Genomic DNA, 23,778 nt, shown 5'->3' with positions numbered 1-23,778 from the left:
AAAAATGTATCAACCCCTACAAAAATGTCCATTCATTATAATCCACATAATAATGAACTTTTCCTGTTGCTGCAGGATTATTTTCCTGGTCTAGCAAACTGTCTCAAATTACTACATCTGTAGTAAAGGACTGTACTGTGTGCAGGTGTTTGTTCCAGCCCAGCTTTATGTAATACACCTGATTCCATCAATACACTAATCATGTCTTCAAATTGTCATGGTCGGTCTAGTTCATGGTCTTCAGTTTAGGCCATATTTAATTGAATCAGGTGTGTGTGTGTTGTCATTGGGTTTCAATAGAAGTTCTCTCACACTGTTTCATTATTTCCTTCAATGACTGTAGTTGCCACCTGGTGACAACACAATATCTCTCCCTATTTCTGTGTCTGAATAATATGACTCTCTATGTTACCTCACATTTCCCCAGCTAGCCATCAATCTCTCAGAATAATTACTATACTATATCTATAAAATCCCAGTCAATAGAAAATAAAAATCCGCCTCTCTTGTATTTGAATTATGCCATTTCTGAGCCTAGATAGGATATTGCAGACAGTGCTGAGACAAAAATTCTCATTTAGTGACACACAGAGGGAGTTCGGTGCTGTTGAATTGAAGTCATTGAATCAATCCTCTCCGACGTCGACATGAGCTGTGTTCCATGCTCTTAGTGTGTGTTGTTCATTGTCATACAGTCAGTTGTCAGACCCGTCATTGGGATGATTAGGAGAAAGGCTTTGTGGAGTGAAGCTCATCGTTATTCTGGGAGAAGAGAATGGCAGGCAGGGAGTGGGAGGATTAGCTGGCTGAGTGGTGAACTGACTACCTGGAGGTTAGAATAGAGCTGTCGTTGTAACGATGTAAATGAACAAAACAAGAAACACGAACAGTGCACCAACATGACACAGAAACAATGACGACTGGGGAAGAAATCAAATGGGGTGACATATAAAAGGCAGGTAATCAAGGATGTGATGGAGTCCAGGTGAGTGTGATAATGCGCGTAACGATGGTGACAGGTGTGCGCCATAACAAGCAGCCTGGTGATCTAGAGGCCAGAGAGGGAGCACACGTGACAGTCGTTAACTGGGGTAACCAGCAACAAGTATTATAGACATGGGATGGGACTGTTTTATTGGTGTTGATGCAAGTAGATAATTGGGCAAATAGTTTATGAGGGTTTGTGTTTGTGTACTTGTTTGGAAAGATATCTAATATTGCCCCTGGTATGTTAGAGTTTGTGAGTAAGAGAGGGAAAGAGAGAAAGAGACCAATGGAGAAAGAGAGAGAGAGATACCTACCAACCAACTGTCTGACAGAGAGGTACAGCAAAAAAATTGAGAAATGCAAAGAGAAAGCGATGGAAGGAGAATGTGAGCGTTCTTTATCATACAGCTGAGCCACAGTGAGAGGCCAGCTGAATGTGAGAGTGAGATTAAAAGAAGTCTGGTTTGGAGTCTGCATTCAATCACTGCAGTCCCTGAGTCCTCCTGATGAATGCTGATCAACCCTCCATGAAAGAAGTCATGGACTTGCGCTACTCCCACACACAACCACACACACATGCACATGCACGATCGGGCGCACTCGGACACACACTCCAACTACAAACACATCCCAACTAGGCCTGAGTATAGGCTTTTGCTGCCACATATAAATTGCATACCTAAGTGTGGCATCTTTATCCTTCCCACTGGCCCCGAGGGCTGAGACATGGTGTTTAGTTTCAGATGGAGGTTTAACCTGTGAAAACTCAGTGATGTTTTAAGGGACTAGCATTTGTAGATCCTCAGGGATTGGAAAATGTGCTTAATTGCAGTGGTGCTTTGTGTGTATAAGTTTGTGTGTGTGTGTGGGGGGGCGCTTGTGTGCGTGTGTAGCGTTAGGGTGATCAGGGTCATTTGTTTTCCCGTCTTCCACCGTTTTAATTGATGAACATTCAGAATTAAAACGAATCCTGCTATTACAAGAATTAATTATTCTTAAAGACTAACACGGAAGAAAAGGTTGCCCCTCATGGGAAACCAGCATTCTCCATATGCAAGCTACTTCATGGTCAAACGAGGAAAAAAGGCTACCATCATTATGAAAAGATATTTGCCTGGTAGATCTTAATTCATTTAGATGTATTTTCATACAGAGCTGATATATTCAATTATGTGTATACACCCTGTGGATTTAGTGTATAATAGGAGCAGAGATTTGCATTGTGATAAACAGCGTGTGTTTTAATTTGCGTGAACTATGCCTTCAAGCATATAGCTTATACTGCAGAAGGTCGTCTTACTCAATACCTCTAAATAGCTGCGTTTAGACAGACAGCCCAATTCTGATATTTATTCCATTTGTTGGTCTTTTGACCAATCACATCAGATCTTTTCACATCAGGTATTTTTCAGAGCTGATCTGATTGGTCTAAATTAGTATTAAAAAAAAAGATCGGAATTGGGCTGCCTGTGTAAATGTAGCCAATGTTACTCAGACTGCAGGTCTACCAGTGTATGCGTCTGTCTGTCTGTCTGTCTGTCTGTCTGTCTGTCTGTCTGTCTGTCTGTCTGTCTGTCTGTCTGTCTGTCTGTCTGTCTGTCTGTCTGTCTGTCTGTCTGTCTGTCTGTCTGTCTGTCTGTCTGTCTGTCTGTCTGTCTGTCTGTCTGTCTGTCTGTCTGTCTGTCTGTCTGTCTGTCTGTCTGTCTGTCTGTCTGTCTGTCTGTCTGTCTGTCTGTCTGTCATAAAATCACCTGGCTGGTCCAATAGCCAGTGAGGTGCTCCGCTGCTTCCCGCTCCAAACAACCACACAAGTCTCCAAAATAGATTTGAACGCACTTTTCCTTTTTATAACGACAAAGCTTGTAATGAGAGTTGTCTCAAGAACTTTTCTGACTTCTGGTAGCATTGACAGACAGCTAATATTTCTCCTCTTTGCCCAGCACTTTAGCGGCCCAAGCTGCCACTCCCTGATATCTGTTTTCCAACAGCATGCAAAGTCTATGGCTGTATTTTGTCAGCCCCATACTGTATACAGCTGATGTACTGTTTCATGCTGGGGGCAGTAAGTGTAGTGTGTGTGTTTGTGTGCCTGCCTGCCTGTGTTTGCTCATGCGTTCATGCCGATATATATGTGTCTGTGTGTGTGTACATAACATGTGCATTTGTGTGTCAGGATGAGACCCATGGGCGGTGTGCCGTTCTCCTACCTAGAGGTGTGCTGTGTAGAGAAGCTGTGCTGACTCTGTGCTGGCTCTTACAGACCCTTATTAAGCCAGGCCCGATGGCAGGGAGCATCATCAAGGTTTCACTAATTTACAGTTTGTATCCAAATTAGATTTCAGACAACTCAGCTTGTTGTTGGCTCTGTATCTATGTCTCTCTGTGAACAGCTGTACACTACTGTAGTTTATTAAAACAGTCAGACCTCTGTGTGTGTGTGTGTGTGTGTGTGTGTGTGTGTGTGTGTGTGAGAGAGTGAGTGAGAGAGTGAGTGAGAGAGTGAGTGAGTGAGTGGGAGAGAGAGAGAACATGGCTGCATCTGACTGTGTGTTGCTGTGTGCTTTGTTGGTGTTTTGCAGAGGGATTTTGGCAGGAATGTGTGAGCATAGATATTTGCCTCCCTCCGCTCTCTGGCTGAGTGATGATGAGGTGATGGAGTCGAACATTATTCACATCAGGGGCAAAAATTCAGAATTTGAAAAAAAAAAAAAAAAATGTCGGATATCCCCACTCTGGCTGGATTCCAAAACACATCACTTTGCAAGCCAGCATAATGTGACATGAAGGCCTGATGTGGCCTGTAAACTGTGAGTTTCAGGCAACTGTATTAAGGTAAAACTAGGTCCTCGAAATAAGGCATAATGAAATAAGAGTTATATTGTGTTAAATAATGTAAGTTTAATGATAACATATTCGCTTAGGACCTCACTTGGTGAAGGCCACAGGCCTGAAAATGGATGAATGCAATAACCATTTCTCTGTCACTAACAAATGCGGTCATCAGTGGTACCTCTACAATTCACTCAAAGATAAGGCACTCTGGGAAATAAGCAAACCAGGCTTTACACTAAGCAGTGTGTTAATTTAACAATAAAAAGTGTGAACCTGTATAAACACTGGACCAGTGTTAAATTTAACACTCCCAGTGTTGATTTAAAACTGGAGAATTTGCTGTGTATCTTTGCCATGATTTTTGTGATTTAAATTATTTTTTTTCTGTGATTTTATTGAGTAGAGAGTTGGAGAATAGAAGTGAGTACACGTGACCCAGCAGTGTATTGTATGGATAGTTTTATCTATTGATTTTTCAGTGTAACATTTCTAGTGTTGATTCAGGGGTTAACCTTTTCACGTGTGAGTTCCAAATATCTCTAATGGTCACCCCAGTGTGAGTTTTTTTTATGCACGTGATGTCCGAATGCACTCACTGTACCAAAATGTAATTGTTATGCAACAGGACAGTTCATTTCCCTCAAACCAAGGCACGCTGCCTGCTAATTATCTATAGGCTATGTTTCAACTTGTCAATTTCAATTTCAGTTTGAATTGAGGTGTGTTCAGCCTCCTCATTAATTCACATAGAAGTTTCCCATTTCAATGTTGCGGACATGGATGAGCTGGATAAACTTTGCTCTTCGACGAGAGCCAAAGCACTTCCCCAGTGTTTCCCCAGATCAAGTATGCAGACATCTCCAGTCAGAACAGAACTTGCACAAACGTTTTCCCCCTGGCACATATTCCAGCCTGCTCCTGCATTGCCTACATTATTGTTTTCCTTACTTATAATAATTTGGACGTGTGTGCGTTCCTATCAAGTAGGTGGCTTATTAAGTTCTCATTATAGTTTCAGTGTAACGTGTTGTCGTTTCTACTGTAGCACACTATGTGTATGTATGGAGCATAATGTATTTACTGTTTTATTCACGTTTTCAATTACTTAGATTGTAATGTATACATATGATGTGTTTAAAATACTTTTTAGAAGTTTGTACTGATTATAATGAGCTAATGCTAAGCTAAATGCCAGCTATGTGTGTCACCATGTTTGTTGACATCATACAATGCATTCTGGTTGTCATTTAAATGTCTGTCAGACCAAAGATGTTATAACAAAACAAGGTGAAGGGATGGTTCCCTTGACTGGCCTAGATTGTAATTACTCAGTGATGCCAGCTCATACCCCGCTTTCCAGGGTTTTTATTTGAATTAGCTTATAAACTTCTCATATGTTTTCCCCCATTATTGATAAATCCCCCTTCATAGTAATATTCCCTGCATCATATCCCACCATGATACCTTCCCCCATTTCTACCCCCCATGGACTTGAAATCCCCCACAAATTAAATGAAACCCCCCACAAACCACTCTGAAATATTCTCAACCAAATCTGGCAACTCTGATTAGCTATTGCGCTACGGTTATGCTAGGCAGTAAGCTTGTATTTGGGGTGAAGATCTGTGAGGTGATAACATTTTATTTACTTTGTGATTTGTCAAAGACTGTAAACGATTTGTCAAGTCATGTGCTCTGGATCGTATATACACTGTAACAAGTACATCAAAGATTTGTAATATGCTGAAAAGTGGCCAAACTACATTCATTTTGGGGGGGAAATGGGCACAGCCATCTTTGACTTTGACTTTGTTTATTTGCATTTTATAGTAAATGGCATTCTGGGATTAGGGAGTTTTCGCATAAACAAACATGGTTGTCATCATAAAGAATTTAGCTGCGATTATCTTAGCTGACACACATCTCTTTTCTAAACAATATTACATTTCTCCCTTGTGCTCATCAAAGATGAGGTGCATTGTAAACAGGTCTAGCCTCTCTGGGCTAGGCGGGACGAATTCGTCCCACCTACGCAACAGCCAGTGTAATCCAGTGGCGCGATTTTCAAATACCTTAGAAATGCTATTACTTCAATTTCACAAACATATGACTATTTTACAGCATTTTAAAGACAAGACTCTCGTTAATCTAACCACACTGTCCGATTTCAAAAAGGCTTTACAACGAAAGCAAAACATTAGATTATGTCAGCAGAGTACCCAGCCATAAATAATCAGACACCCATTTTTCAAGCTAGCATATAATGTCACAAAAACCCAGAAGACAGCTAAATGCAGCACTAACCTTTGATGATCTTCATCAGATGACACACCTAGGACATTATGTTATACAATACATGCATGTTTTGTTCAATCAAGTTCATATTTATATCAAAAACCAGCTTTTTACATTAGCATGTGACGTTCAGAACTAGCATACCCCCCGCAAACATCCGGTGAATTTACTAAATTACTCACGATAAACGTTCACAAAAACATAATTATTTTAAGAATTATAGATACAGAACTCCTCTATGCACTCGATATGTCCGATTTTAAAATAGCTTTTCGGTGAAAGCACATTTTACAATATTCTGAGTAGATAGCTCGCCATCACGGGCTAGCTATTTTGACACCCACCAAGTTTGGCACTCACCAAACTCAGATTTACTATAAGAAAAATTGGATTACCTTTGCTGTTCTTCATCAGAATGCACTCCCAGGACTTCTACTTCAATAACAAATGTTGGTTTGGTTCAAAATAATCCATAGTTATGTTCAAATATCCTCTGTTTTGTTCGTGCGTTCAAGACACTATCCGAAGGGTAACGAAGGGTGACGCGCCGGCGCATATCATGACAAAAAATGTCTAAATATTCCATTACCGTACTTCGAAGCATGTCAAACGCTGTTTAAAATCAATTTTTATGCGATTTTTCTCATAAAAAAACGATAATATTCCGACCGGGAAACCCTGTTTTCGTTCAAAGACTAAAAATCTAAAATAGACTCTTCTCGTGCACGCGCGCAAACGTCTCATTGTTCTCTGATCGACCACTTACCAAATGCGATACTGTATTTCAGCCATGGCCTGCAAAGTCATCATTCAACGTTCTGCCGCCTTCTGAGAGCCTATGGGAGCTGTAGGAAGTGTCACGTTACAGCAGAGATCCTCAGTTTTCAATAAAGAGAGTGTAGAAGGCCAAGAAATGGTCAAAGAGGGCACTTCCTGTAAGGAATCTTCTCAGGTTTTTGCCTGCCATATGAGTTCTGTTATACTCACAGACACCATTCAAACAGTTCTAGAAACTTGAGGGTGTTTTCTATCCAAATCAAACAATGATATGCATATTCTAGTTTCTGGGCAGTAGTAATAACCAGATTAAATCGGGTACGTTTTTTATCCGGCCGTGCAAATACTGCCCCCTACCCTAGAGAGGTTAACAAAAGAATTCCTTTCCCAATACTGCAGGGCAGGAAAGACCCTTAAGGTGTCAAAACCGGCACAACTCCCCCTCTCCTCTCCTGTGGGGGGGGGGGGGGTCTGGCTATCTGTCATACATTTGCCAAGCTGATCTGGCACCTTTGATCCTCACCCAGGAGAGTCATGACAACACACACGCACACCCACTCACATACAATCATCATATACACTCTTGCTACTCTTTATCAAATATCGTGATGCCTAGTCACCTTACCATGTACATACTGTATCTACCTCGATCACTCCAGTATCCCTGCACATTGTAGAAATGGTACTAGAACAGTCTGGCCCTATGTATAGTATGCTTACATACATTCTCGTGTTCTTCTTATTTTTATTTCTCGTGTATTTTTGTTCTACCTTTTGCCATTTTTATTATTGATTACTGCATTGTTGGGTTTAGAGCTTGCAAGAAAGGCATTTCCTTGTACGTGTGCATGTGACGTTAAAACTTTTAAATTCTGCCTAGAACCCTTCATAGAGAGTTTTAGGTAGAATGTTTTACAGTGTGTTCTATGAAGTACCCTACATAGAGGGTTCAAAGGTTTCCACCTAGAATCAAAAATGGTTCCCTTATGGGGAAAACTGAAAAACTATATATGGGTCTACTTAATACCTTTTTTCTAAGAGTGTACTGTATTCACACACCATCACCATGCTTATGTTTGGAGATACATCAATCAAATTCTATTTATTGCCTGCATTTACCACAAAGTGCAACCTGTGCCTAAACTCCCTAAATAATTGAAATCGTGTCCAAGGCAACAGAGGTAAGTAAAACAACTATCTCCATGGTTATAATGAAACATAAAAAGCAATATGACTTGCAGTGCATACTGTCTAACTAACAAGGCTAAGACTAGATGGTGATGCACAACTTTAATTACAGTTCTTACCACACATCCCTGAAGGACATTATGTATATCGGCATAATGTAGTTGAATGCGTGTGTGATGGATTTCTCATTACAGATATTGCCAAGACTTTGTAGAAATTACTTATCTTTGGCTATACTGCATGAATGTGTTATGAATGTGTTCTGTTCTTCCCTGTCTTATTGGCCATTGACTGGGTCAGGGTGAGGAGGGTGCAGAGTAGTGCTGCTAGCCCTCTGTGATCTCTCCTCTCTGGCTATATAGAGCCTGTACTTGCAGAAGCTGAGTCCTCTTCCCATACAGTAGAGATTGATAGTGAACGAAAGTCACTGGAGTGGCCTTATCTGCTCTGTAACACACTGTTATTTTTTTGCTGAGGGGCTCAGAGTAGAGGCTTTTTTATAGGCATTGTAATTTTGGAGGGAAAATACTGTACTCCAGTGCATCGTTATCTAGTTTGAACTCTACTACAGTACCGCCTCGAGGGGCTACATGCAACACAAGATGCCAAGAATTTAAGTGGTAATTAGTAAAATAATGTTTTTCATTCTCTTCGCTTCTGTTTTTTTTCCCCAAGTCGAATCTGGAGTTGTAATTTACATTTGAATTGAATAGAATGGAAACTGGAAATACTGAAATGGGAATGTAAAATTACAGAATACATACAGAGTGAGTGAGTCCTCTACATGACTTCCAGCAGTTTTTGAAACTATGTAATTTTCTGTTTATTTATGACCTTGTTTACATTTTCCTGGCCGATAAATAAACACATGAACCACTCAACTTATAAATAGCAAAGCATTGATTAGTCAGATTCACACTTAAAGATGCTCACAGTGAATTTTTTTTGAAGTGCAGAAAAAAGTCAAGAGCATTTCTTCCTCACAAAAAACTGACGAGCAGACTTCTGAGACCGTAGGGGCCCAAAGGCGTTGACACGAATGTAAAATCAATCACGCATTCCGGCCTTGTGTACTCGCTGCTGCGCCGGACGTTTGTCAAATGATACGTTACAAAAGAACAATCCTAATGTGTTTCTGGGATCGCTCAAAGAAATTACAAAGCAAAGGAACGTGAATAATCTTGCTGTGTATTAAGTTGTATGCCTGGCCAAGTTAATCCATCTTAACTGTGGATGGAGGTTTCATTTCCCTGAAGGGCCGGACATATACATTTTAATCAGCTATCTCGCGTGCCCGGATGACAACAGGACAGAAAAATCATACGTCAATCGGGCTAACATTAGTTTTGTTCAAGCCATTTTAACAATGTGTCTCAGTATATGCGACTAGTGGTGTCCATCCATTCTTGGGTGGATTATTTAGTCTCATAGAGAAGATTTTGTAACGGACACCCTTCTTTTAATTCAAAGCCCTGAGATGGATGCAACACAAAATATATTCTTCACACCGACTGCAGTGCTCAGCTCTTAATAATTAGGTGTAACTACCCATCACCAGCACACAAAGGAATCTGTTTGGACTGTAGATTACCAATCATTAACAGTAAAACAGTGCAGTAAGACTGGAAAGGTACTCTGCCTAGCTAAAAGCAGCTGGAGATATTCATAAAAGTCACTCTTGCTCTTTGTGCCTCTATGACACAATGTTCTCCAGCTCCAAAGTGATCCACATGTTGTATATAATGAGACCATGGTGGGCACAGAAATGTTCTCAGCTTCAGTGAATAAATAAATAATTATTTCACAGGGGGCTCTGACAGAGGGAGAGGCAGTGAGTGCCTCCTTTGTAGAAGAGTGTAAAAATAAAAAATAACTCTGCTGCTGTGCCTGATGCAACGCACACATGCCAAGTCATTATCCTGCATCACCCGGAGAGTCAGGGAGGAGGAGGAAGAAGAGGAAGAGGAGGAGGGGTAGGAGGAGGGAGGGCATTAAGTGTAACACGTGATGAAGCACAGAGGAAGATAAGGGAGAGAGGAAAGGAGGAGATGAATCCTCTTGAGGATACCCTAGGATAGGGGGCGCCACAGCGCATTTTGAAAAAAAATCGTTCCCATTTTCAACGGCCTACTAATCAAACTCAGAAGCTAGGGCATGCATATACTTATTATATATGGATAGAAAACACCCTAAAGTTTCTAAAACGGTTTGAATGGTGTCTGTGAGTATAACAGAACTCAAATGGCAGTCAAAACCCCGAGACCGATTGAAACAGGAAGTGGAATTCAGAATTGTGGACTCGACTTCTCATCTTTCCCTATAAATCACACCGTTAACCATGGTTCAGTGAGCACTTCCTATTGCTTCCACTAGATGTCGCCAGTCTTTTCACAGTGGTTTGAGCCTTATACAGTCGAAACTCAGTGAATGATACTCTTTGGAAATTGGTCACAGGGAATGGGCCATCACCATTATGACGCCGGCGGCCATGTCTACCCCCACCTTTGGAATGGGTTTGAAAGACAATTAAATCATCCCCCTCGAATCTTATTGGCTCTCTTGGTGTTACAGGCCCTGAAGATTAATGTTTTACAACGTTTGACATGTTTGAACGAACCTACAGGCGGGAGAATCATTTTATCCGAAACTTCAGCCCTGCGCACATCGGAGAATTTGGAGAGAGCCCAAGGACGCGCTACCAACAGCAGGCTAATGGAACGTGAAGTATGGACTTTTTCGACCGAAAATACATCTGTTGTGGACCTGGGATGCTTTCTGATGAAGACAACTAAAGGTAGGCGATTATTGACAATATTATACAAGATGAGATGTGACATGCGATTGTGCCAAGATGGCGCCGAGCTCTGTATATTAGCTCATTTTCCGAGTATCGCATCTCCTTTTATCGCAAAGTGTGATTACCCAGTAAAGTTAATTTAAAATCTGGTATGACAGGTGTTCTCAAGAGATATTCATCTATAAATGTTAGATTGACAATATAAATTAAAAAAATCGTTATCGGATAGTAATTTAGGGAAATGTAGCATTGTTTACCGGGACGCATTTGAGGGGAAATTATTTAGTCAACGTTACGCGCCGATGTAAAATGCTGTTTTTATATATAAATATGACCTTTATTGAACAAAAGAATGCATGCATTGTATAACATGATGTCCTAGGGGTGCCATCTGATGAAGTTTGTAAAAGGTTAGTGCTGCATTTAGCTGTTTTTTGATTATATGTGATGCAAGTGGTTGGTCGGAAAATGGCTATGAAGCTGCTTTTTACGATGGACTCATCTAACATAATCTAATGATTTGCTTTTCCTGTAAAACCTTTTTGAAATCGGACGACGTGGGTCGATTCAGGAGAGGTGTATCTATAAAAAAAATATATATATATTAATTTTTTTTTTTTTATTATGATTTTTTTTAATGCTAATTGGCGATATGATTTTTCGATGGATTTTGATCCCGCTGACGGGATCAGACGCTGGAGAGGATAAAGGGAAAGTCTGAGTTGAGGAGGAGGTGAGGGAGTGAAGTGAAAGGCATTGAAGAGCAAAGTAAAATAAATGAGAAGAACGATGAAGGGAGGAGGAGGAAGTTAAGTGAAATGTGATGAAGAGCATAGGAAGTCAAGGGAGAAGGGGGGAGGAAATAGGAGAAGGGAGTTAAGAGAAACCCGGAATGAAGAGCAGAGCAGAGGAAAAAAAGGGAGAGAGGGAGAAGAAAGAGGAGGAAGTTAAGTGAAACGTCTGATGAAGAACAGAGGAAGACAAGGGTCAGAGGGAGAATAAAGAGACAGAGAGGAGGAGGAAGTTAAGTGAAACACATGATGAAGAGCAGAGGAAGACAAGTGAGAGAGGCAGAAGAAAGAAGAGGAGGAGAAGGGGGAGGATGAAGGGAAATCGTGAGCTCTCACATTGTTCTTTAGTCATAGGCCTCTGCTGGGAAGGACACAGTCAGAGATTAAAACCCCTTCATCGTGCATTATGACATGGTGCAAAGGCAGCCGACATCACAACCCCATCAAAAGCCATCACAATGCACACAAGACATCACAAGTTATCGCAAGGCATTACAGCCCTGTGTTCTACAAAGAGAGAACTACATTTGTACCTCTTGGCTCTTTTAAGGTGGGAACTGCAAGTGTACAGTTACACTGTTAGAAATTTTTGTAATATTCAACAGTATGATACTGTATGAACCGAATACAGTAGATTACTGTAGAATGCACAGTAAAATACCGTACATTAGTTTTACAGCCCACTAAGACCTTTCTGTAATTTTAACAGTAAAATACTGTGGAATGCACAGTAAAATACCGTAAAGGTGTTTTACAGTATTAATTATGTTGCAATTTGGGAAAATGTTTTGGGTGGAGACAGAGTCTCTGGCTCATTAACATAATTTAAGGCAAGCCTTGTAAGAGGCAATATTTGTTGCAACCATGAGTGAGAATGTATTTTAGGAAGTCTAAAAACTTTGTCCTGAAACACTACAGTATTTTACTGGCCAATTGATGACAGTAATTTACTGTAATTCAAAATACAGTACCATACTGCATTTTTGAACTGCCAAAAACCTTTTGAGCACTATTGGGTGCATGGTATTGTTGTCTCCCACTCAATTACATGTTTTCAGGTGTGTTTTGTAAGAGGCTATATTTTTCACACCTGTTAGTGAGAGTGCTGTACCATTTTAAATGATATGTGGTAGTGGTTCTCCAGCAATCACATTCATATAAGGAACAGATCAGTGGCAGCAAGTTGCAAACCGTTATTGGTAGAGTGGTTATGTCCTTTGATCTGTTTTGCCCTGTAGTCACTGTCAATTTAGAAGCCTTTGCTAAGGCCTAAAGTGCAAGTGGTATAAACGCCAAATATCAGTTTGTTTGCTGTAATATATAGGCCTAATTAAATATTCTCTATTAGCAATTGCTAATAGTGGCAATTGCCACTCAACAATAAAGAACTATATTGCTGTTTTTCTATATATTTACTGCAGTAAACTGAATATAATGGCGCATTGTGGAGAAATATTGTGGGAGGAGAAATAATCACTGTCTCATTAACATATTTTAAGGTGTGCCTTGTAAGCGGATATATTTGTTGCACCCGTTAGTGAGAGTTCTGTACCAAATTAAGTGATACACCACATGGCAAGAACTATGTGGATATTTGCTTGTTGAACATCTCATTCCAAAATTATTTGCATTAATATGGCTTTGTTCCCTGTATTGGTATCAGGTGTTTGATGGGACTATGGTGTGATAAAAGTTTCTGCTAAATTAACTAAATATAAATTAACAATGGGAAAGTATTATTCCAATGAAATCTACCCTTAAAACAAGGCCAATAATAATAACCAGTGTTCTTTGCATTTCGTTTTGGCATGTTCATTTTCACATATACATACATTTAAATGTTGGTCATTTAGCAGACAGACTTATGAAGAGTGACTTACAGTCAGTGCATTCAACTAAGAAAGATAAACAACAAAGTATCACAGTCATAGAAAGTTAAACGTTTCTGTAATATTTACTGAGAATGTTGTTGCTTTTCGGGATGCTAAATGTAAATGAATTTCTGTATTTAAAAATACAAAATGTTAATGTATTTTACTGAAATAGATTTCAAAATACAACTGTTTTGTAGTTTATTTTTGATATATTGATCTTTATGGTATTTTGTAATTGTATTTTGTAATTGGGTTTTGTAATATTTGCCCATCCCTGACTATCTGTTTAGCCCCAGCATGGCTTCCTTCTTTCTACACTGTGCACAGATCCATGGATAAGTTGATTGGCTACTTCAAACATAGGGTTATGTAAACTACCTAGTTTCCTCTTTTTAACATGCTGTAACACAGTATGGGTTTGTTTAGCTCTCTACCTTGACAGATGCATAGGCAAAAGCATACGCAAGTGAGCCATATTATGTACAAAGTGTTCATGCTGGTATATATGTATATTTTATTGTTCATCCTGAAGATTTGGAAGTGAAAAACACATACACTGTACATCCTAGTGTGCACTAAAGTAGTGTACACACAGACACACACACACGCACACACAAACACTATCTGCATTTAAAGTTATAGGCAAACCCTATTGGCACACCGGTTCACTGAAAATTGGTCTCCACAGCATTCTAGCATCCTGGTCTTGATGGATCACTATTACCCTGAGAATGACCCGTTAGTTGAGTTAATTATGTTTCTGTGGTGACTAAGGGCCAGATTAAATCACACCTCTGACCCTGTTGCCAATCACAGTTATCCCTTCCTGGCACTGTTAACCCTCGCCGGATGACACATGGGGATCCCAACACAGATCAGGGTTAATGGGTGAGCAGTAAAGGGAGAGATTCACACAGGAGTGTGTATATATACACTACCATTCAAAGGTTTGGGGTCACTTAGAAATGTCCTTGTTTTTTTAAATAAAAGCAATTTTTTTGTCCATTAAAATAACATCAAATTTATCAGAAATTCAGTGTAGACATTGTTAATGTTGTAAATTACTATTGTAGATGGAAACAGCTGATTATTAATGGAATATCTACATAGGTGTACTGAGGACCATTATCAGCAACCATCACTCCTGTGTTTTAATGGCACGTTGTGTTAGCCTTTTAAAATCATAAACTTGGATTTGCTAAGTGATCATTAGAAAACCCTTTTGCAAGTATGTTAGCACAGCTGGAAACTGTTGTTCTGATTAAAGAAGCAATAAAACTGGCCTTCTTTAGACTAGTTGAGTGTCTGGAGCATCAGCATTTGTGGGTTCGAGTACAGGCTAAAAATGTCTAGAAACAAAGACTTTCTTCGGAAACTCGTCAGTCTATTCTTGTTCTGAGAAGTGAAGGCTATTCCATGCGAGAAATTGCCAAGAAACTGAATATCTCGTACAATGCTGTTTACTACTCCCTTCACAGAACAGCGCAAACTGGCTCTAACCAGAATAGAAAGAGGAGTGGGAGTTTTCATCTGGCAGCTTCATTAAATAGTACCCGCCAAACACCAATCTCAATGTCAACAGTGAAGAGGCGACTCCGGGATGCTGGCCTTCTAGGTCGCTGGAACAGACAGGACTGGCAAAAAGTGCTCTTCACTGACGAGTTGTGGTTTTGTCTCACCAGGGGTGATGGTTGGATTCGTGTTTATCGTCGAAGGAATGAATGTTACACCGAGGCCTCTGGAGCAAGATCGAGGTGGAGGGTCCGTCATGGTCTGGGGCGGTGTGTCACAGCATCATCAGACTGAGCTTGTTGTCATTGCAGGCAATCTCAATGCTGTGCTTTACAGGGAAGACATCCTACCCTTCCTGCAGGCTCATCCTGACATGACCCTCCAGCATGACAATGCCACCAGCCATACTGCTCGTTCTGTGTGTGATTTCCTGCAAGACAGGAATGTCAGCGTTCTGCTATGGCCAGCGAAAAGCCCGGATCTCAATCCCATTCAACATGTCTGGGACCGGTTGGATCGGAGGGTGAGGGCTAGTACCATTCATCCAGAAATGTCCGTGACCTTGCAGGTGCCTTGATGGAAGAGTGGGGTAACATTTCACAGCAAGAACTGGAAAATCTGGTGCAGTCCATGAGGATGTGATGCACTGCAGTACTTAATGCAGCTGGTGGCCACACCAGATACTGACTGTTACTTTTGATTTTGACCCCCCCCCTTTGTTCAGGGACACATTATTCCATTTCTGTTAGTCACATGTCTGTGGAACTTGCTCAGTTTATGTCTCAGTTGTTGAACCTTGTTATGCTCATTCAAATATTTACACGTTAAGTTTGCTGAAAATAAATGCAGTTGACAGTGAGAGGACATTTCTTTTTTTTCTGAGTATAGAGATATACACACACACACACACACACACAGTGGCAAGAAAAAGTATGTGAACCCTTTGGAATTACCTATATTTCTGCATAAATTGGTAATACAATTTGATCTGATCTTCATCTAAGTTACAACAATAGACAAACACAGTCTGCTTAAACTAATAACACAAACAATTATACGTTTTCATGTCTTTATTGAACACACTGTGTAAACATTCACAGGGTAGGGTGGGAAAAGTATGTGAACCCTTGCATTTAATAACTGGTTGACCATCCTTTGGCAGCAATAATCTCAACCAAACGTTTTCTGTAGTTACGGATAAGACCTGCACAACGGTCAGGAGAAATTTTGGACCATTCATCTTCAGTTCAGCAATATTCTTAGGATGTCTGGTGTGAAATCGAGTTGAGGGCGGGTTGAGGTCAGGACTCTGTCTGGGCCACCCCGGAAGTCATATTTTCTTCTGTTGAAGCCATTCTGTTGTTTTACTTCTGTGTTTTGGGTCGTTATCCTGTTGCATCACCCAACTTTTGTTGAGATTCACTTGGCGGACAGATAGCCTTACATTCACCTGAAAAATGTCTTGATAAACTTGGGAATAAATTTTTCTGTTGATGATAGCAAGCTGTCCAGGCCCTAAGGCAGCAAAGCAGCCCCCAGCCATGATGCTCCATACTTTACAGTTGGGATGAGGTTTTGATGTTGGTGTGCTGTGCCTTTTTCTTGTCCACACATAGTGTTGTGTGTTCCTTCCAAACAACTCAACTTTAGTTTAATCTGTCCATAGAATATTTAGCCAGTAGCTCTATGCAACATCCAGATGCTCTTTTGCGAGCTTCAGACATGCAGCAATCGTTTTTTTAGGACAGCAGTGGCTTCTTCCGTGGTGTCCTCCCATTGAACACCATTCTTGTTTAGTGTTTTACAGTTCGTAGACTCGTCAACAGAGATGTTAGCAAGTTACAGAGATTTCTGTAAGTCTTTAGCTGACACTCTAGGATTCTTCTTAACCTCATTGAGCATTCTGCGCTGTGCTCTTGCAGTCATCTTTGCAGGACGGCCACTCCTAGGGAGAGTAGCAACAGTGCTGAACCTTCTCCATTTATACACAATTTGTCTTACCGTGAACTGATGAACATCAAGGCTTTTAGAGATACTTTTGTAACCCTTTACACCTTTATGCAAGTCAACAATTCTTAATCTTCTGCGATCTCTTTTTTTCGAGGCATGGTTCATATCAGGCAATGCTTCTTGTGAATAGCAAATTCAAATTTTGAGAATGTTTTTTTATTGGCAGGGCAGCTCTAACCAATATCTCCAATCTCGTCTCATTGATTGGACTCCACGTTAGCTGACTCCTGACTCAAATTAGCTTTTGGAAAATTCATTAGCCTAGAAATTCACATACCTTTTCCAACCTACACTGTGAATGTTTTATTCAATATAGTAAAGACAAATACAATAATTTGTGTGTTATTAGTTTAAGCACACTGTGTTTGTCTATTATTGTGACTAAGATGAAGATCAGATCAAATTTTATGACATATTTATGCAGAAATCCAATTCATTCCAAAGGGTTCACATACTTTTTCTTGCCACTGTATATGTACATATATACATTTGTGTGTGTGTGCATGTGTGGTTGATGGGTGAGCAGCAAGAGGTTGATTAAAGGTCAGAGGTCACCTGATTAAATAACTCAGAAAGTGAGGGGGACGCTGTGCTGTGATTGGAGGGTTCATCAGTATTCATATATTTAATTCATGGCTAATGAATGCAACATGTCCATGGAGGTAGGGTGATAAAACATGTACAATTAATGAGAAATTAATAAATACCATAAGGTAGTCTGGTGCTTTCCAGTGGGGGTCTAATAAGTATTAGAATAAAAAACATTCCTCCAAAATGCCCTCTTAAGTGATTGTCTAGGCTCCTTTATTAGCTTTTTCTCAACATTGGGTGCGTCTCAATACTCAAAATGTGTGTCCTCTCCTAGTCTGCTTTTTTACATCTGCACTGAGCAGGTTCATGCTTTGCCTCATAGAACAATACTGCACACACTTCTGCGATGTTTATGTGCTTACACTCTTAGAAAAAAAGGGTTCCAAAATTATTCTTTGCAGAGGGATAGGGTTCTACCAAGAATCGTTTTCATCTGAATAATTATTTTTGGAAGACGAGGCCCAGCAAACATGTCCACATTAGTACAATGTGGGCCCAATACAGATTAACCTCTCTAGGGTAGGTGGCACCAAATCGTCCCACCTACGTAACAGCCAGTGTAATCCCGTGGCGCGTTATTCAAAAACCTCAAAAATGCAAAAACTTCAATTTTTCAAACATATGACTATTTTACACCATTTTAAAAACAAGACTCTCGTTAATCTAACCACACTGTCCGATTTCAAAAAGGCTTTACAACGAAAGCAAAACATTAGATTATGTCAGCGGAGTACCCAGCCAGAAATAATCAGACACCCATTTTTCAAGCTAGCATATAATGTCACATAAACCCAAACCACAGCTAAATGCAGCACTAACCTTTGATGATCTTCATCAGATGACAACCCTAGGACATTATGTTATACAATACATGCATGTTTTGTTCAATCAAGTTCATATTTATATCAAAAACCAGCTTTTTACATTAGCATGTGACTAGCATTCCCACCGAACACTGCCGGTGAATTTACTAAATTACTCACGATAAACGTTCACAAAAAGCATAACAATTATTTTAAGAATTATAGATACAGAACTCCTCTATGCACTCGATATGTCCGATTTTAAAATAGCTTTTCGGTGAAAGCACATTTTGCAATATTCTCAGTAGATAGCCCGGCATCACAGGGCTAGCTATTTAGACACCCAGCAAGTTTAGCACTCACCAAACTCCGATTTACTATAAGAAAAATGTTATTACCTTTGCTGTCTTCGTCAGAATGCACTCCCAGGACTTCTACTTCAATAACAAATGTTGGTTTGGTTCAAAACAATCCATAGTTATATCCAAACAGCGGCGGTTTGTTCGTGCATTCAAGACACTATCCGAAAGGGTAAATAAGGGTGACGAGCATGGCGCAATTCGTGACAAAAAAATTCTAAATATTCCATTACCGTACTTCGAAGCATGTCAACCGCTGTTTAAAATCAATTTTTATGCCATTTTTCTCATAAAAAAGCGATAATATTCTGACCGGGAATCTGCGTTTAGGTAAACAGACGAAAGAAAATAAAGCACGGGGTCGACTCGTGCACGCGCCTAAGCCCATAGTACTCTGATCGGCCACTTGCCAAAGGCGATAATGTGTTTCAGCCGGAGGCTGCCTCGATATCGTTCAGCTTTTTCCCGGGCTCTGAGAGCCTATGGGAGCCGTAGGAAGTGTCACGTTAGAGCAAAGATCCTCAGTCTTCAATAAAAAGAGCCAAGATGAAACACAACTTGTCAGACAGGCCACTTCCTGCATGGAATCTTCTCAGGTTTTGGCCCGCCATTTGAGTTATGTTATACTCACATACACCATTCAAACAGGTTTAGAAACTTTAGGGTGTTTTCTATCCAAAGCCAATAATTACATGCATATTCTAGTTACTGGGCAGGAGTAGTAACCAGATTAAATCGGGTACGTTTTTTATCCGGCCGTGTCAATACTGCCCCCTAGCCCTAACAGGTTAAAATATTGTCCCCACGTAGGCAGCCCACATTGGGCAGATGCACCTTTGCTCATCGGCTCCACATGGGCCCAGTGTGGGCAGCCCATATCTGGTTAGGGCAGCTTTCACTTTGCCGAAATAAACCCATCTTTTCAATGGCAAACATGCCCACATTGGCACGATGTGGACCCAATGCGGGTTAAAACATTGGACCCATGTAGGCTGCCAACATTGGGCCAATATGCCTTTGCTCATCGGCCCAACATTGGCCTCAATGCAGGTGGCCCAAGGGCAGCCATCACTTCGCCTGAAGTAAGTCTGGGTTTTTTTTCTTGTGAATTTTGCTATTTCGCTGTTTGCCTCATGACTCCTGCATGCTTTGTTGACTATCAACTTTCTTGTTTACCCTACCGTGGGACAGACTGTTAGTGCCCACACTCGGGACTCTGACTCCCTATTGGGTAAACTGACTTTTGGCCCCCCATCCTATTCTAACTACCTCTCACCAGCTTTGTGTTCATGTTACCTGATGAAATTGCTGTATAATATGATTTCAGGATGAACAGTAACAGACAAAACAAATACAGTGGAAGATCAACAAATAGGCTTGTTACTATAAAGAAAAAAAACAGTTCAGGTGTATCCTGTCTCCTATTTAGGTCTGGCCAAAGCACCGCATCACAAGCGATGTTCTCACTGGCTAAACAGCGGGGGAAGTAATGTCTGGAGTGGCGTATCCAGCCCTGGCATGCCCCCTCGTCTATGTCACCACAGGCCTCCTCCATCGCCTGGAGAATGGGTATGTGTTGGCGGGGTTGGCGATCATATACCTTCCAACGCCACACTAAAAATAACTATTCTATTGGGTTAAGAAATGGAGAATATGGTGGCAGGTTGAGCGTCAACTTGCGGATGGTCAATTAACCAATTGCGGACCAGAGCAGCCCGATGGAAACTTACGTTGTCCCAGATGACAACAAACCTAGACTGCTTTGGCCATTGGAAATGAGGACATTATGCAGGATGTCAAGGAAGGTGATAATGTGGGCAGTATTGTAAGGACCAAGAGTGGCATGATGAAAGACACTATTCTGACTAATGGCTGCACACAATGTGATGTTGCCACCACGCTGTCCAGGGACATTGATGCGGTGTCCCATGAGGTTTCTTCCCCTGCGTTTTGTTTTGACTAAGTTGTTGCCGACCTCATCAACGTAGACGAAATCATGGTTCTCTGCAGCAGCGTCTAGTTCCATAACTCTGAAACAGACAAGACATTGTATGACAGTATGAATAGACAGCAGTCAATATGTAGCACAATACACCTGGAATACAGTACCAATAACAGGATCGTATAGCTTACTTGTACATATTCATAGCGCTATTGTTTCACTGTCAGATGGTACTCTGTAGAGCTTCATACGAATCTGGTGGCATTCCAGACCGCTAAGTGCGGATAAACTCACCCTATTTATGTTATGGAATACTGTGTTGTCAGTGATGTGGTGTTGCAGTTGTCGTAAACTTATGCGGTTGTTTGAAATGACCGTAATCATTATGTGTTGTTCCTACTCTGCTGTGAACAGCTGGTTTCTTCCTCCATTGAAGCATTGTCTAGCAATTCTGCAAAATCATGTGAATGGTTAGGGTGCCAGATTTCGTTCAGTATGAAATGAAATGTTAATGTAGTGCTGTAAGTGCAGTAGCATGGTATAGAGGGTAGCTTTACTTACCTGTTCTCATTTCGAAATGTCCAGATGACACTTGCTGCAGTGTAGCAGCTCAAGTTAGGCTGGACCGTCTGCCCAGCCTCCCTGAAACTCAAACCATGGTTGACCACATGGTCAACCAAAGTGGACCGGATCGCATCTGTGATTGTTCTCCTTCCTCCTCTTCCTTGTCTCACTCCTCATCCCCATCTTACTTGCACTCCTCTTCCTCTAACTCTCTCTCCAAAATTGGCCTCTATTGTTATCCAAACCAAGAAAGCCAGCCTGAAGCCAATTTATAGTGCTCAAGTAAAGTAATTAGCTATAAGTGTTTTCACACGTGAGCACTGAGTGGAGGTAATTGGCAAATGAGTGTGGCATTTTGAATGGTAGTGTTTTCCAAACGAAACACAGGACCTGTTAGTTTTGAATGATAAGTCTAATGTAGAGAACTTTGTTTAGTGTTTTGCAAAAAGTGTGTTTTACAATTGCAAACTAAGTGTAAAGCAGATAATGGCTTGCAATTTTGCAGACTTGGTCTGAAGATTAGGTACATGAGTTAATGGTTTCACTGAGTGTGCCTCAAGTACCACTTTTAGTGTGTAAGCAATTGTTAAAAACTGTAAAGACCACTTCATTAAGTCAGGATTCCTATTTGACTCAGCCATGCCTCCTTGCCCGTCAAACATTTCCTAATCTCCCACCCCTTTTAATTATACAATACATGCATGTTTTGTTCAATCAAGTTCATATTTATATCAAAAACCAGCTTTTTACATTAGCATGTGACGTTCAGAACTAGCATACCCCCCGCAAACATTAATACGACTAGCCCCGATGCGCCTCCCTCTTTTCCACCTACCCCACTACAAAGTTTCTCCCTGCAGACAAAGGAGCTCCTTAAACTTGTCCCCCAAAAAACATCTGGGTCAGATGGTTTAGACCCTTTCTTCTTTAAGGAAGTATGCGTGGCACAGACATTCTCTTCGCCTAGCCAGGTTCTGCTTGGAGCAAACCAAACCGAGTATGCGGGTGCATTTAGGGTTTAACTAGCCCCTCAAAGAAAGGCCTTATGATATATTGTATGTAATGTATTGTCATAAAGAGTTAAATGTTGTTAATAATGTTGGTAGAACTGTTCATAGAGTGTTCTAGGAAGAACCTTTAGAGGATAAAAGTGTTCTTGGTGGAACCCTTTATAGATGGTTCTAGGCAGAACCCTTCATAGAAGGTTGTTGGTTGAACCATTTACAGGGGGTTCTATGAAGAACCCTACAGGTAATTGTTTGAACCCTCTCTGCAAAGGTTTCTACTTAGCACCAAAAAGGGTTCCCCTAAGGGGACAAACTGAAGAACCCTATATGGTTCTACTTAGCACCTTTTTTTCCTAAGAGAGTATGTTATGCCACTCTGACATAATGTTCTTTCTATGTGATGCCAAATCCAGGTCAACTGGCAGCGGGAACATGTGAGATTGTGATGCTGGACAGGGACAGCAGTCAGCCCAGACGGACCATCGCCAGACAGACTGCACGGTGCGCCTGTAAGAAGGGACAGATCGCTGGGACGACAAGAGCCATGCCAGCCTGTGTGGACGGTAAGAGCTTTTTACATAGTTTAGAACAAGTCTGGAGTGATCCCTTTACAGTATGTGGTCAGGTATTTGGAAAATGTTGTGGAAAATTCAGTACTGAGAGAGATTTGGTAATTTCTTCAAACAACCATCTTTATTTAATATCGATTAATTATTGCAATAATGGGGCTGGTCGACCCCACACCCTTGAGTGTTGGACCGAGTAACCTAACCTTTACACAAATGCAGAGAACTATATATAGCTGACACAAAAAATGCTTAGTCATGATTGGTTCCACCCATCCCATGCAGATTGAGGCATCATAAGCCACTCTGTGTTCATCCTGTCATTATCTGCACGTGGGTTGTTGTCTTAACCCCACCCTGGCTTAGTTTCCCTGATGCAAGAATGATTTTGAGACAATGAGGGATTGTTATACACCTAAGCTATCCCTAGTAAAACACATTCTTGTCTATGTAATGCAGTCTTTAACTCATTTGTCAGCTCAAGCCATCTCTGGTGACTATACGCCCAGATCAGCTGCAGGGAACTACATTTACATTTTTACAATTACGTCATTTAGCAGACGCTCTTATCCAGAGTGACTTACAAATTGGTGCATTCACCTTATGATATCCAGTGGAACAACCACTTTACAATAGTACATCTATATATTTTTTTGGGGGGAGGGGGGGTTAGAAGGATTACTTAATCCTATCCCAGGTATTCCTTAAAGAGGTGGGGTTTCAGGTGTCTCCGGAAGGTGGTGATTGATTCCGCTGTCCTGGCGTCGTGAGGGAGCTTGTTCCACCATTGGGGTGCCGGAGCAGCGAACAGTTTTGACTGGGCTGAGTGGGAACTGTGCTTCCGCAGAGGTAGGGAGGCGAGCAGGCCAGAGGTGGATGAATG

The 23,778-nt window shown here is 40.9% G+C and overlaps 1 protein-coding gene across 1 annotated transcript in view; it reads left to right on the top strand.

Annotated features, from left to right (window-relative positions):
- The window catches only part of LOC106609108 (chemokine-like protein TAFA-5), a 157,073-nt gene that overhangs the window by 27,231 nt on the left and 106,064 nt on the right, over window positions 1-23,778 (top strand). The window contains exon 2 of the mRNA XM_045721889.1: window positions 22,743-22,892. Within this exon, the coding sequence (XP_045577845.1) occupies window positions 22,743-22,892 (150 nt within the window). The remainder of the gene's footprint in view (window positions 1-22,742; window positions 22,893-23,778) is intronic.

Source organism: Salmo salar, chromosome ssa07 (genome assembly GCF_905237065.1).
Source record: "Salmo salar chromosome ssa07, Ssal_v3.1, whole genome shotgun sequence".
Lineage (NCBI taxonomy): Eukaryota > Metazoa > Chordata > Actinopteri > Salmoniformes > Salmonidae > Salmo > Salmo salar.
Note: the sequence above shows the minus strand (reverse complement) of the source record. Positions and strands in the feature narration are given on the sequence as shown.